Raw genomic sequence first — 15000 nt, forward strand, 5'->3', positions numbered from 1 at the left:
CAAATGGCTCTCCTCTTCATGCGTGACCTTGGTTATTAGAAAACAATGATAACGATCACTGTCAGCCTGGCTGTCAGATGTTTGAAAGGGTGCCATGAGAGCGGAGGAGAGCGGGAGTGAGGGAGAGAATTTGGGAAGAGAAAGAGTGAACACAAAAGCCAGCATTGCTGTGGACATGGCAGGATGTTGTGGGGAGTCATTTCAGCATCCCCTTATTTATGCAAACATTTCACCCCTGCTACACACGACTGAAGCCGGCCCAAGCCAAAAGGCTTATTCACCCCGTCCTTCTCTCCATCTCTCCTCTCTTCCTCCATACCTTCCCTCCATCCTTTCATTCCTTTCCTCCTTTTATCCCTCACACATAAATACACACCTTACACACACACACAAACACACACACAGTGAAGCAAGCCAGTAACCACGACACCAGCATTTTCACACCAGCCAACAAGCCCAGTTTTCATTTCTCTCTATTTATTTATTTCTCTCCCTCCCCTCCCCTCCCCCGCTGTCCTAACTCCAATCAATGGTAACAGGCAGGTGTCTTCTGCCAATTGATATGGCGCAGTGAGCCAGCGGGCCAGTCCTGCACGCACTCTCCTGTCAGCATCTAGAGGTGTTGTACGCTCGATAGTGTTGCCTGACACAGAGTGCAAGTTGAGTGCCCCCCACACCACCCCACCCCTTCACACGCACACACGCACACACACACACACACACACACGCATACACACACACACACACACACACACACACCTCCACCAGCCCTTCCTCCCCCAGTCGGCAGTTTGATGAGACCCTGCAATCGATAACAGCACCTATCTCTTTCTTTCCTTCTCACACTCTCCCTCTTTCCCTCTCTCTCCCCCCCTCTACTGTTGCTTCTGTTGTACTCCTTCTCTCTCTACCTTTCTGTCCCTCTCTCTCTCTACCTTTCTGTCCCCCTCTCGCTACCTTTCTGTCCCTCTCTCTCTACCTTTCTGTCCCTCTCTCTCTACCTTTCTGTCCCTCTCTCTCTACCTTTCTGTCCCCCTCTCACTACCTTTCTGTCCCGCTCTCTCTCTACCTTTCTGTCCCTCTCTCTCTACCTTTCTGTCCCCCTCTCGCTACCTTTCTGTCCCGCTCTCTCTCTACCTTTCTGTCCCTCTTTCTCTCTACCTTTCTGTCCCCCTCTCGCTACCTTTCTGTCCCGCTCTCTCTCTACCTTTCTGTCCCTCTCTCTCTACCTTTCTCTCCCTCTCTCTCTACCTTTCTGTCCCTCTCTCTCTCCGTTGTGTCATTTGATGCCATGTAGGTTCCAGTGTTAGATAAGGGTTAGATGAGGTGGAGTGTTTTGTCAGCAGTCAGGAGTTTTATGAACTCAGCGGATCTTAACCCTCCCAGACTGGGATCCTCACAGCTGGTTGGTTCAGGTACCTTGTGCTTCATTAGTCTGTTAGAGCCGTCCACGGGGGATGAGTCCCCGGATCAAACCCAACCCCACCCTTCATCTACACAAGGCTTCCAAAGCCACGCTTTGATCTCACGCTTTTCTACCCTCACCTTCCTTTCTCTTTCATTTTTTGGAAGGGGTGTGGGGGTGGGCATATGCATTAAAACATAGTTAAACGCGATGTGTGTGTGTGTGTGTGTGTGTGTGTGAGAGTGTGTGGTGTGTGGTGTCTGGTGTGTGTCTGGTGTCTGGTGTGTGTGTCTGTGTGTCTGTGTGTGTGTGTGTGTGTGTGTGTGTGTGTGTGTGTGTGTGTGTGTGTGTGTGTGTGTGTGTGTGTGTGTGTGTGTGTGTGTGTGTGTGTGTGTGTGTGTGTGTGTGTCTGTCTGTCTGTCTGTCTGTCTGTCTGTCTGTCTGTCTGTCTGTCTGTCTGTCTGTCTGTCTGTCTGTCTGTCTGTCTGTCTGTCTGTCTGTCTGTCTGTCTGTCTGTCTGTCTGTCTGTCTGTCTGTCTGTCTGTCTGTCTGTCTGTCTGTCTGTCTGTCTGTCTGTCTGTCTCTGTGTGTGTGTGTGTGTGTGTGTGTGTGTGTGTGTGTGTATCCTCTTTATGCGTGAGCTTGGTTATTAGAAAACAATGATAACGATCACTGTCAGCCTGGCTGTCAGATGTTTGAAAGGGTGCCATGAGAGCGGAGGAGAGGGGGAGTGAGGGAGAGAATTTGGGAAGAGAAAGAGTGAACACAAAAGCCAGCATTGCTGTGGACATGGCAGGGTGTTGTGGGGAGTTTGATGAGACCCTGCAATCAATAACAGCACCTATCTCTTTCTTTCCTTCTCACACTCTCCCTCTTTCCCTCTCTCTCCCCCCCTCTACTGTTGCTTCTGTTGTACTCCTTCTCTCTCTACCTTTCTGTCCCTCTCTCTATCTACCTTTCTGTCCCCCTCTCGCTACCTTTCTGTCCCGCTCTCTCTCTACCTTTCTGTCCCTCTCTCTCTACCTTTCTCTCCCTCTCTCTCTACCTTTCTCTCCCTCTCTCTCTCTCCCTTTTGTCATTTGATCTCATGTAGGTTCCAGTGTTAGATAAGGGTTAGATGAGGTGGAGTGTTTTGTCAGCAGTCAGGAGTTTTATGAACTCAGCGGATCTTAACCCTCCCAGACTGGGATCCTCACAGCTGGTTGGTTCAGGTACCTTGTGCTTCATTAGTCTGTTAGAGCCGTCCACGGGGGATGAGTCCCCGGATCAAACCCAACCCCACCCTTCATCTACACAAGGCTTCCAAAGCCACGCTTTGATCTCACGCTTTTCTACCCTCACCTTCCTTTCTCTTTCATTTTTTGGAAGGGGTGTGGGGGTGGGCATATGCATTAAAACATAGTTAAACGCGATGTGTGTGTGTGTGTGTGTGTGTGTGTGTGTGAGAGTGTGTGGTGTGTGGTGTGTGTCTGGTGTCTGGTGTGTGTGTCTGTGTGTCTGTGTGTGTGTGTGTGTGTGTGTGTGTGTGTGTGTGTGTGTGTGTCTGTCTGTCTGTCTGTCTGTCTGTCTGTCTCTGTGTGTGTGTGTGTGTGTGTGTGTGTGTGTGTGTGTGTGTGTGTGTGTGTGTGTGTGTGTGTGTGTGCGTGCGTGCGTGCGTGCGTGCGTCCTCATATGCGTGCATGCGTGTGTGCGTGCGTGCGTGCGTGCGTGAGTGAGTGAGTGAGTGAGAGTGTGAGTGTGCGCGTGCTCGTGATGCGCGCGTGTGTGTGTGTGTGTGGATTACATTCTCTAATTGAATAGGCCACTGCCTCTCTTTGTCCCTCTGCCTGGAGAGAGTGAGAAAAGGCCAGCATTGCATCAGTTTTAATGACTGCCATTTGATAACAATACGCATGGTACATTAATGCATTTCTCCCATTACGATTTAATACTCTCTAATTAGGCCCAGATATGCAGCCGTGGAGAGTTCAGTGATGACGGCATAAGCCCTTTCATAGCAGAGACCCACGTGACCCACCCCCCCTCTCTCATGCTTTCACTCAGTCTCTCTTGACGGACTGCACTTTATTCTGTGTGTGTGTGTGTGTGTGTGTGTGTGTCTGTGTGTGTGTAGGAAAAAACAGAGATCTGTCCCCTGCTCTCAGGTAGCTAGATAGTTATTTTGTCGTCTGCTGACTGCTGTCTCTTTCTTGCCTGCCAGCCCTTCCTCTTTTCTCTCTCCATATTTCTCATCCCTCCATCTCCATCCCCCTTCCTCTCTTCTCTCTCCATATTTCTCATTCTGTTGGTAATGGGTCTCTTTGACTCTCTCAGTGCTCTTTCAGACCTCTCTTTAGACCTGTTTCGCCTCTGGGTTTGTTTGTGTGAATACATGTTACTATTCTCCTCTCTCTCTCTTTCTCTCTCTCACTTTCTCTCTCTCACTTTCTCTCTCTCTTGTTGCTCTTTCCTTTAAAAAAGCCTGTTTGAATGCTTAATTAGCGTGCTGTATATGATAGAAGGCTGAACTCCCACCTTCTCAGCACTTAGAGGCACTAATGACTTAAGAGCATCCAATTAGGCATCGGCCACTTGGCACATCTGCAACACACACAGTATGTTGAGATGGGGTGAATGAACTGACAGGCAGCAGCGAGATCACACACACACACTCTCACACTCACTCACACTCTCAAATCACACACTCACTCACTCACACACTCACACACACTCTCACACTCATACACTCACACACTCACACTCATACACTCACACACTCACACACACACTCTCACACTCACACACTCACACACACTCACACTCCCTCTCTCTTTCTCTCCATCAGGACCAGCTGCCCAGGCCGAGGCCCTGAAGGAGGAGAATGACTCTCTGCGCTGTCAGCTGGACGCGTACAGGAACGAGGTGGAGCTGCTGAAGCAGGAGCAGGGCAAGGCCCAGCCACAGCACAGTGAGGAGGACACCACACGCCAGCAGCAGCTCAGCTTCCTCCAGCAGGCTCTGCAGGGCATGCAGAAGGTACCGCTCACACACACACACACACACACACACACACACACACGCCAGCAGCAGCTCAGCTTCCTCCAGCAGGCTCTGCAGGGCATGCAGAAGGTACCGCTCACACACACACACACACACACACACACACACACACACACACACGCCAGCAGCAGCTCAGCTTCCTCCAGCAGGCTCTGCAGGGCATGCAGAAGGTACCGCTCACACACACACACACACACACACACACACACACACACACACACACACCACACGCCAGCAGCAGCTCAGCTTCCTCCAGCAGGCTCTGCAGGGCATGCAGAAGGTACCGCTCACACACACACACACACACACACACACACACACACACACACACCACACGCCAGCAGCAGCTCAGCTTCCTCCAGCAGGCGCTGCAGGGCATGCAGAAGGTACCGCACACACACACACACACACACACACACACACACACACACACACACACACACACACACACACACACACACACACACACACACACACACACACACACACACACACACACACACACACACACACACACACACACACGCCACACGCCACACGCCAGCAGCAGCTCAGCTTCCTCCAGCAGGCGCTGCAGGGCATGCAGAAGGTACCGCTCACACACACACACACACACACACACACACACACACACACACACACACACACACACACACCTCTGCAGTAGCAGTTCATTTTGCCCCTACAGGCTCTGCAGAGCATAGGGAAGAGGAAGAACATGAACACACAGACACACACATACAGATACATACACCGCCTGCTTTTAGCTCTGTAGATAGTCTAGAAAGTGTAACTCCCTCCACAATCACACATGTACGCACACATTGGCACATACTTATGCCCACACGCACACACACACACACACGCACATACACACACACATACATACACACACAAACACACACACACTCTCTCTCTACAGCAGCCCTGCCAGATTTCTCACAGCAGAGTCAGTGAAGCATGCTTTACAGCGGTCCATACATGAATTCAGTCTCCTCATCTCCACATGCTATGCAGGAGGAAATTGATGGAATATCACATGCCCCCCCCCCCCCGCCCCCCCCCACACACACACATACACACACACACACACACACACACACCTGTGTAGTGCTTTGACATAGAGGTGTTCTCCTCCCACAGCTTGTTAGCAGCAAGAAAAATGAGTTGCTCTCTCTCTCTCTCACACACACACACACACGCACAGATACGCGCGCATTCATCAGTTAAACCCATAGGTGGAGCCTCACTTAGACACGCACACACACCACAACCGCAAGAGGACACAGTAACCACGCAGTGAGTGAGGTCCATAGCAAGACAGCCAAACCCCACACACACACACACTCTCACTCACTCACTCACTCACTCACTCACTCACTCACTCACTCACACATTTTACAGTTTCTCAGTTAGGGTTATCCTGTGAGCCAGTCATTCATCATCATCATCATTAGTGAGCGAGTTAGGAGGAAGAGTTTGGGGCCAGGCCCTTAGGCTTGAGTTTCTCTATGCTCCTTTTCATTGGCCAGAGCCAGACTCCTCAACGCCCTGCCATTCCCTTCTGATGTGGTGTGTGTGTGTGTGGAAGGCCAAACACACACACACACACACACACACTGAGACTTGACACAGTAGTGACCTGGCCCACTCTGAGTGCTTGCTCAAGGACTCTCTCAGTCATTGGTCTGCAGTGACATGCAGACACATTCACAATTACAAACATACAAACACATGTGTACTTATAAATATAAATGTATAAATAGCAGGCAGTCCAACTTGTGAACTGACAGATTTGGCTGTGTTGAATGTTTGTAACGCTTGCAGACAAACAAACAAACAAATAAACAAACAAACAGCTCCACACAAACACGCATCCATCTCTGGTGATAAGTGGAGCTTGATGTAAAGAGGAGTCTCACATGCTGCAGGTGCCTCCCAGCCTGACCTTGGCAGCCATTGGAGAAAGGACAGCTTTTAATGAGCTCTGACGAGGTCTAACAAGCCTTAACGAGCTCATCCGTCCCTGAGACGTTCAGATAAGGTTGACCGGCCCAACCCAACCCAATCCCATCCCAATCCACCTCCCGCTCATATCTCAGAGACTCCTGAGAGCACCTTAACCCTCTGCTTATGGCCAGCGATATAGCCGCTAACCGATCCGTTCCACTGAAAACAGACCCTCAGCTGTCTCCACAATCAGCCCTGACTGCAAAATGTGCCTCAGTCTGCTACTACACAGTGGCAATTTCCCTTTCCCTAATCACCTCTCACTTTCTCCCTCCCTCTCTCCTCATTATGTCTCTCTCTCTCTCCACACCTCTCAACATCACCCCCTCCCCCCACGTATGGATTTCTCAGAGAAAATGGAGGAGCTGGTGTGTGCAGGCCATCTTTTCCCAATGCCTGTTCTTTTAGGCCACTTCAGCACCAATAGCAGCAGTCTTGTCCTTCATCTCCCCTGGCAGTACAGGGCACTGAGTGTTCAGTTAGCGCTACTGATAGCAGCAGCAGCAGCAGGGTATACAACACTGATGGCATTGTGTAATGTGTTCAGGGTATACAACACTGATAGCATTGGATCATGTGTTCAGGGTATACAACACTGATGGCATTGTGTCATGTGTCCAGGGTATACAACACTGATAGCATTGGATCATGTGTTCAGGGTATGAAACACTGATAGCATTGGGTCATGTGTTCAGGGTATGAAACACTGATAGCATTGGGTCATGTGTTCAACACTGATAGCATTGGGTCATGTGTTCAACACTGATGGCATTGGGTCATGTGATTAGGGTATTAAACACTGATGGCATTGGGTCATGTGATTAGGGTATTAAACACTGATGGCATTGGGTCATGTGATTAGGGTATTAAACACTGATGGCATTGGGTCATGTGATTAGGGTATGAAACACTGATGGCATTGGGTCATGTGATTAGGGTATAAATTAAAACACTGATAGCATTGTGTCTTGTGTTCAATATACAACACTGATAGCATTGGGTCTTGTGTTCAGGGTATTAATTAAACTCTGATAGCATTGTGTCATGTGTTCAGGGTATGAAACACTGAAAGCATTGGGTCATGTGTTCAGGGTATAATGATAGCATTGGGTTATGTGTTCAACACTGATAGCATTGGGTCATGTGTTCAACACTGATAGCATTGGGTCATGTGTTCAGGTATAAAACACTGATAGCATTGGGTCATGTGTTCAGGTATAAAACACTGATAGCATTGGTCATGTGTTCAACACTGATAGCATTGGGTCATGTGTTCATGGTATAAAACACTGATAGCATTGGGTCATGTGTTCAGGTATAAAACACTGATAGCATTGTGTCATGTGTTCAGGTATAAAACACTGATAGCATTGGGTCATGTGTTCAGGGTATGAAACACTGATAGCATTGGGTCATGTGTTCAGGTATAAAACACTGATAGCATTGTGTCATGTGTTCAGGTATAAAACACTGATAGCATTGGGTCATGTGTTCAGGGTATGAAACACTGATAGCATTGGGTCATGTGTTCAGGTATAAAACACTGATAGCATTGTGTCATGTGTTCAGGGTATGAAACACTGATAGCATTGGGTCATGTGTTCAACACTGATAGCATTGGTTCATGTGTTCAACACTGATAGCATTGGGTCATGTGTTCAGGTATAAAACACTGATAGCATTGTGTCCTGTGCTCAGAATCCCTGCTATAGAAGAGGTGCTACCGACAGCTGTTCTGAGATCAGGCTGGGAGCCAGTAGCCTATGGCTGTAATGTTCTTTATTCCTGTGTTGATTAGACATTGAGTGCTGCTAATGGGGATAACCAGTCTAATCTGTAACCTGTATCACTACAACCTCAGACTTCCCCAGGTGCTATTAGCTCTACAAAACTAACTTTATTTAATATCAGATATCTAGCCAACAAATCATTCTTAGTTAGTGACATTATAATATCCTACAATTTAGATTTTATGTTTCTTACTGAGTGGTAAATTGACTGCGCTTTACAGTCTAATGCCTCAGACCTTTACATTTAGTAATTTAGCAGACGCTTTTGTCCAAAGCGACGTACAAGGGAGAGAACAATCAAGCTAAGAGCAATAAAACCTGGTGTAACAATAAATACTAGTGTTGCACCGATACCGATACCAGTATCGGATAGGGCCCCGATACAGCACTAAAATGGTGGTATCGGTATCGGCGAGTACCAACAAATAGTGCAGATACTTTTTTTTTTTTTTTTTTTTTTTTTTTTTTTTTTATCAATGGTTTGGTCCACAAACTAAACAAACACACAAAGAAACAATACAGGGAAAGAAAAAAAAAAAAGAACTGATCAAACTTTAACTCTATTGTGTTCAAAATCAGAAAAGCCACTGTGCTGCTCAGTAAGGTAAACCATCAATTATAGAGGACTAGTCCTCAGTTATGTCTGAAGTGCTGAAACTGTCAAGAAATGTAATTTGACTTTCTTACTGTTACACTAGTATTATACATGGGACCAAACCATTGATTAAAAAAAAAATATTTTTCAAATTTCAAACAGTGGTATCGGTATGGTATCGGTATCGGCCGATACTGCACAGCCAGGTATCGGTATCGGTATCGGAGCCAAAAAATGGCATCGGTGCAACACTAATAAATACTGCTTATTTTTTTTCAAAAAAAAAATAGAAACGACATAGAAAGAAAGAGAAGTGCGGGCCTGTCACTGCTTAAGTGCAAGTTAAGCCAAGGTACCAGTTAAGAAGGGAGGTGCTCTCTGAAGAGTTAGGTCTTCAAGAGCTTCTTGAAGGTAGAGAGGGACGCCCCTGCTCTGGTAGTGCTAGGCAGGTTGTTCCACCAAGGTGGAACTACAACTGAGAATAGTCTGGATTGCCGTGCTTGCACCGGGGGCAGTGCCAGACGACGCTCACTGGATGAGTGCAGCGTCCTGGGTGTAACATTTGCCCTTACAAGAGCATTCCTTCACACACCGATGGCAGAGGCTACTGTCTAAGCCTAAGGTACCTACCTGCACATCGAGAGCAGTTGGGGGCATCGTTTCTTTATCTTTTTTTACTCTGATCACTCCGGAGATTCAAAAAAGATCTGTTTCTGTTAAGAAAAGATACATAAGCGAGAGTGCTAGTCCTTAGTTTATTCAGGCCAAAGCTTGATCGGTGTTTCCCAAGGAGATAAACACACGGTTGGGACTACTTCCACTATGTTTTATGATACTTTATGAACTTTGTACTTCCTTTTAATTAGTAAACCCTTATTGTACTGCTTCCTTCTGAGCATGTTGTTCCCTATCTGCCCCTTGCTCACTCTGTATCCAGTTGCCAGTGCTACCGTTTCTCTCTTCCCAGCATGCATTGCTTTGGTACCTGCTGCCACATTGGGCATCAAGTGTGTTTTCTTCACGAGGGCTACCCGGCCCTAAATAGAAGCTGAAGGATCGCCTCACTGAGAAGCAGCTGGACAGGAAACCTGCTGCCTGTCAGAATGCACAATGGCTAGCCTTCAGCTCCCAGAATGCCTTGCATCTGACCACACAGAAATACAAGCACACAGGCACACACCCCAGCCCCCACTCTTGATGTGAGTGTTGTGGCTGTCTGTGTGGTCTTTGTATATGTGTGTCTGTAATTAACACAGGCTCACACATAACTACATAACAGTTGGTCTGTTTATTCCACCCACACACAAACAAACCTCCCAACACGGTGAAGCCTGGCTGTATCCAGCAGTAGTCCTCAGCCTGGGTGTGTGTGTGTTTCACAGTGTGTTTTAGCTCCCAGTTACTGCAGGCAACTAGCAACCATTACAAACATAATAATGTACACACTGGGGTACAGCAGTTAGACATGCACCTCCCAAGGTACACACTACCACACACACACACAACCACACAACCACACACACACACACACACACACACACACACACACACACACACACTGGGAGATAGACAGAGCCGTGCCTTGAGAGAGTGCTTACTGACAGCTGAGCACTTGCACCCTCCAATCCCCCACACCCAAACCTAATCAGGGTTTTCACCTGAACCGCGGCAGAGAGAAAAGGAAAGAGAAATAGAAACATCCTCCGGGCACGGAACCATGGCCGCATCCCCGCCAAATTAGCCTGTCAAAATATTCCCTCTGCATAGCACACATCCACACTAATACCCGGTTTCCAGGGGAGGCCAATAACTGTCTTATCACGAGTAAACAACCAGATAGCACCGCCAAGCCAGCCGCCGCCACCGCCTCCGCCGGAGAAGAAACTAGAGGAGGGGGTAGTGAAATAAATAAGGCAGCATCAACCTGTGAGCCCTGGCAGAGGAGGAGAGGAGGCTAGTGGGTGACGGGGCCAGTTGCTTGGCTGTCCAGACTGCTGAGAAAGAGGAAGAGGACTGATGAGGAGGGAGAGAGAAAGAAAGATAGGAAAGACAGATGGGAGATGGGGAGTAGGAATACCCCCCCCCAGCTGATGGTGACAAGGCCTGCTTGATGAGGCGTGAGCAATCGGTCTGGCTGGCTGCACAAATCCTGTCAAAATACTCCACATCACCAAATCAGAGGATATTCACATTTTCTAATGGCTTGCTATGTGTATTCAATTGGCCGTGGGGGAGATATGGGAGATGATTTGCGATAAAGCTTCCCTCTAGGTTCCTAGCAGGGCTGTGCTTTGAGAATAATGGTGTTCTGTGGAGTTGTGGTGGGTATTTGTGCTGCTTTCCTTGCTGTTTTAAGCAGGGTATAGTCTGTCATTCAGATAAAATAACCACAGTGTACAGTGAGGAGTTAGGCCTATTTAATGGAAGCTGTTCTCCCATACTGTGGGTGCTTTTGACAGAGTCCCATCCTGAACCTGTTTGGGTTGAGCAAGGCTGCTAAATAGCCTGTGAGGTCTTTAGGCCCTGAGGACCAAATGTCTCTGTCTGACTGACTCTCTTTGTCTTTGTCTTCTCCTTCTGTCCCTCTATCTGTCTCCCTCCATCTCTCTCTCTCCCTCGATCTCTCTCTCTCTCTCTCTCTCTCTCTCTCCATCTCTCTCCAGCAACTGCTAAAGATCCGTGAGGAGCTGAAAGCGAGGGAGGCGGAGCTTGAGAAGAGCTCGGAGGACAAGGAGCAGCTGGAGAGCCAGGTGCTGAGCCTGAAGGAGCGGGTACAGTCCCTCCTCTCAACACACAGCCTCACGGTGAGCACCGCAACACACACACACACACAAACACTCCTCTCAACACACAGCCTCACGGTGAGCACCGTAACACACACACTCTTCTACATGCACAGATTCAGACATATTCAAACAGGCTTTCACAGATGCACAGATACACTGATACATCCACATTTGTACACACACTCACACTCACACACACACACACTCACACACACACACACACACACACACACACTCACACACTGGCTTACTCATACTCTTCACTAGCCCAAAGCTCCGTCTTGTCTGACCCACTTGGCCTCCATCATGAGAATCCAAACAGAAGTACACAAATCAAACCACACCATTTGTAATGTCACAGTGTCACTGCAGCTCCACGCCCGCACTGAACATATTTAGCTTGGTCTGACAAGCAGTGATTTGACGATGAATCAAAAACTCCAAAACAGCTCGGAGCCAATGCCAACAATGATCTCCACTCCCATTCGCTCTTTTCCCCGCGGAGGAAGACAATAGTCGATCCTTTGAACCCTGTGACCTCCTGAGTTCTTGCATCACTCAGCCTCAAGACAGCTCCTGCTCACAGTAGGACTGAGACTGAGGCCTCCCCTGTAGTCCGCTAGCACTACACCATCTGTCTCCAGCGCACCGCACCGCACCGTTCACGGTGGGCCCCCCAGGGCCAGGCCACCCGCTGTGCCAGCCCAGATGTGCCATAGACCCCCACACTCACTCACACACACACACACACACCATACAGAAACACACACACAGAAACACACTGTTGAACTGCACATGATTACACACAGACGCACACATACACTGCACCACGCATGGGCACACACACACACACACACACACACACACACACACCATACAGAAACACACACACACAGAAGCACACTGTTGAACTGCACATGATTACACACAGACGCACACATACACTGCACCACGCATGGGCACACACACACACACACACACACACACACACACCCCATAGAATCACACACACAGAAGCACAATGTTGAACTGCACATGATTACACAGAGACGCACATTTACACTGCACCACGCATGCGCGCACACATATGTACCTCACATGGCCACGCACTGACATGCACACAGAATCTGTGTAACACATAGTAGTAATGCATTCTGTTTTTGTGTGTATTATAAGTACATTGAGTTGTGTCATTGTCTTTTCTGTACAGTATCTGTGTGTGTGTATGAGATTGTATGAGTGCTCCAGTGCTCATCCCCTAGCTGAACCTCTGTGCTATACTCGAGTTGCTTCTGTTCCACGGTCAGGTTGCTGAATGATCTCCCCCCATCCCCACCCCCACCCCCAATGGCCTAGATCCACCACACAGACCACCACTGTGTAGACAAGCCAAGTTAATCCACGACAAGCAAAGGCCGTTATCTCTTAACATCATCACACCTTGAAGCGTATTCACAATGTGTAGCTGCTGTGCTGATAGCGTAATGCTGTTGGCGTTTGCCCAGCATGCTAATGCTACAGTAGCACTGATGGGCATATCTTATGAATAGCGAATGCTAATGCTACAGTAGCAGTGATGGGCTTATCTTGTGAATAGCGTAGACCCTACCTTGAGCATGGACCAAGGCGGCAGGTTATCCTCTCGCGGTTTGAGCTCAGCTTGCTACAGAAGCAGTGATGGGCGTATCTTGTGAATAGCGAAATGCTAATGCTACAGTAGCAGTGATGGGCGTATCTTGGGAAGAGCGTAATGCTAATGCTACAGTAGCAGTGATGGGCGTATCTTGGGAAGAGCGTAATGCTAATGCTACAGTAGCAGTGATGGGCGTATCTTGGGAATAGTGTTAGGCCCTACCTTGAGCACGGACCAAGGCTGGCAGGTTCTCCGCGGTTTGAGCTCTGCTTGTGATCATTAAAGTGGTGTCTCATGTGGTAGCACCGCGTCCCCCGCCATCATGCCGCCTGTCTGAGCCGGCCCCACACCATCTTGTCTCCCCGTGCGACCTCAGAGGGAAACACAGAGGCAAAGTAACACTTGGCACAAAGGATCCATTATCTCCATTATCTCTTCTCTAGTTGATTCAGCCATTAAGCCCTTCACTTATGCATTAACTAACTCAAAGACATGTTAACTGCTGTTATGGCTATTATTTCATCTTTTGTAATGTCCATGCTTCCCTTAGAAATGTGTTCCACTTCGCATGACAAAGGTATTTCTCTGGCATGTCTGTGCATACAGGTTCACTAAGTTCATTCTTCTGGTTTATTAACACAGCACTTAATGGTTGATATGTGCTAACCAGTGTAATGTGTGAAAGCATTAGCACAGAGTATGTTCCCAGCAGGGCGCAGGCCAGGAACAGGAGTGGAGATAAGAGGGATTAGATGAAGTTACAATAGATGGGAGGTCGTGATGCATGGCAATGTGGCTGTGTTCATCCGTGGCTCGTCACATGATGAAGCCTGTCAGTCTCTGTGTTAATGACACCAGTTGGATGGGCTTTGGTGGGGGCTGCTGGGGGCTGGTGGAGGGTGGGGGGGGGTTGTAATGGATTCACCGTATCTTATTCTGGCTCTTAATTAAAATGAAATTAGCTCTGAATGACTGAGAGCTTGCCGGGAAAAAAATATGGTGTTTTGTGTGAGCTGCTCGGTGGGTGATAGGAAGGAGGGTTGCGTGGTTCAATTGTCTGGTTTTTCACTCGAAAGCACAAGTGTATTTTGCCCTCAACAGTCTGTCTGTCTGTCTGTCTGTCTGTCTGTCTGTCTGTCTTCTCTCTTCCCCCAGACACTCGTACTAACTGCTGCGGGACGTTAATAGAAATGAATGACACCTCCGCCGTCCTCACCCTCCCTCACACCCTCCACTCCAACCCCCCACCCACCCTCCACTCCAACCTCACACCCACCCTCCACTCCAACCCCCCACCCACCCTCCACTCCAACCCCCCACCCACCCTCCACTCCAACCTCACACCCACCCTCCACTCCAACCTCCCCCCTCCCTCCACTCCAACCTCACCCCCACCCTCCACTCCAACCTCACACCCACCCTCCACTCCAACCTCCCCCCCCACCCTCACACCCACCCTCCACTCCAACCTCACCCCCAGCCGCCACTCCAACCCCCCACCCAGCCGCCACTCCAACCCCCCACCCACCCTCCACTCCAACCTCACACCCACCCTCCACTCCAACCTCACACCCACCCTCCACTCCAACCTCACACCCACCCTCCACTCCAACCTCACACCCACCCTCCACTCCAACCTCACACCCACCCTCCACTCCAACCTCACACCCACCCTCCACTCCAGCCTCACACCCACCCTCCACTCCAACCTCACACCCACCCTCCACTCCAACCTCACACCC

The 15000-nt window shown here is 48.9% G+C and overlaps 1 protein-coding gene across 6 annotated transcripts in view; it reads left to right on the forward strand.

The window, feature by feature from the left end:
- LOC308367225 (ecto-NOX disulfide-thiol exchanger 2-like) overlaps nucleotides 1-15000 on the forward strand; it is a 295423-nt gene that overhangs the window by 268123 nt on the left and 12300 nt on the right. For all 6 annotated transcript variants that reach the window (XM_080841064.1, XM_080841068.1, XM_080841069.1 and 3 more), the window contains 2 exons: nucleotides 4230-4420; nucleotides 11503-11643. In XM_080841064.1, coding sequence (XP_080697190.1) covers nucleotides 4230-4420; nucleotides 11503-11643 — 332 coding nt within the window. The remainder of the gene's footprint in view (nucleotides 1-4229; nucleotides 4421-11502; nucleotides 11644-15000) is intronic.

Source organism: Sprattus sprattus (genome assembly GCF_963457725.1).
Source record: "Sprattus sprattus genome assembly, chromosome: 6".
In the NCBI taxonomy this organism is placed as follows: Eukaryota; Metazoa; Chordata; class Actinopteri; order Clupeiformes; family Clupeidae; genus Sprattus; species Sprattus sprattus.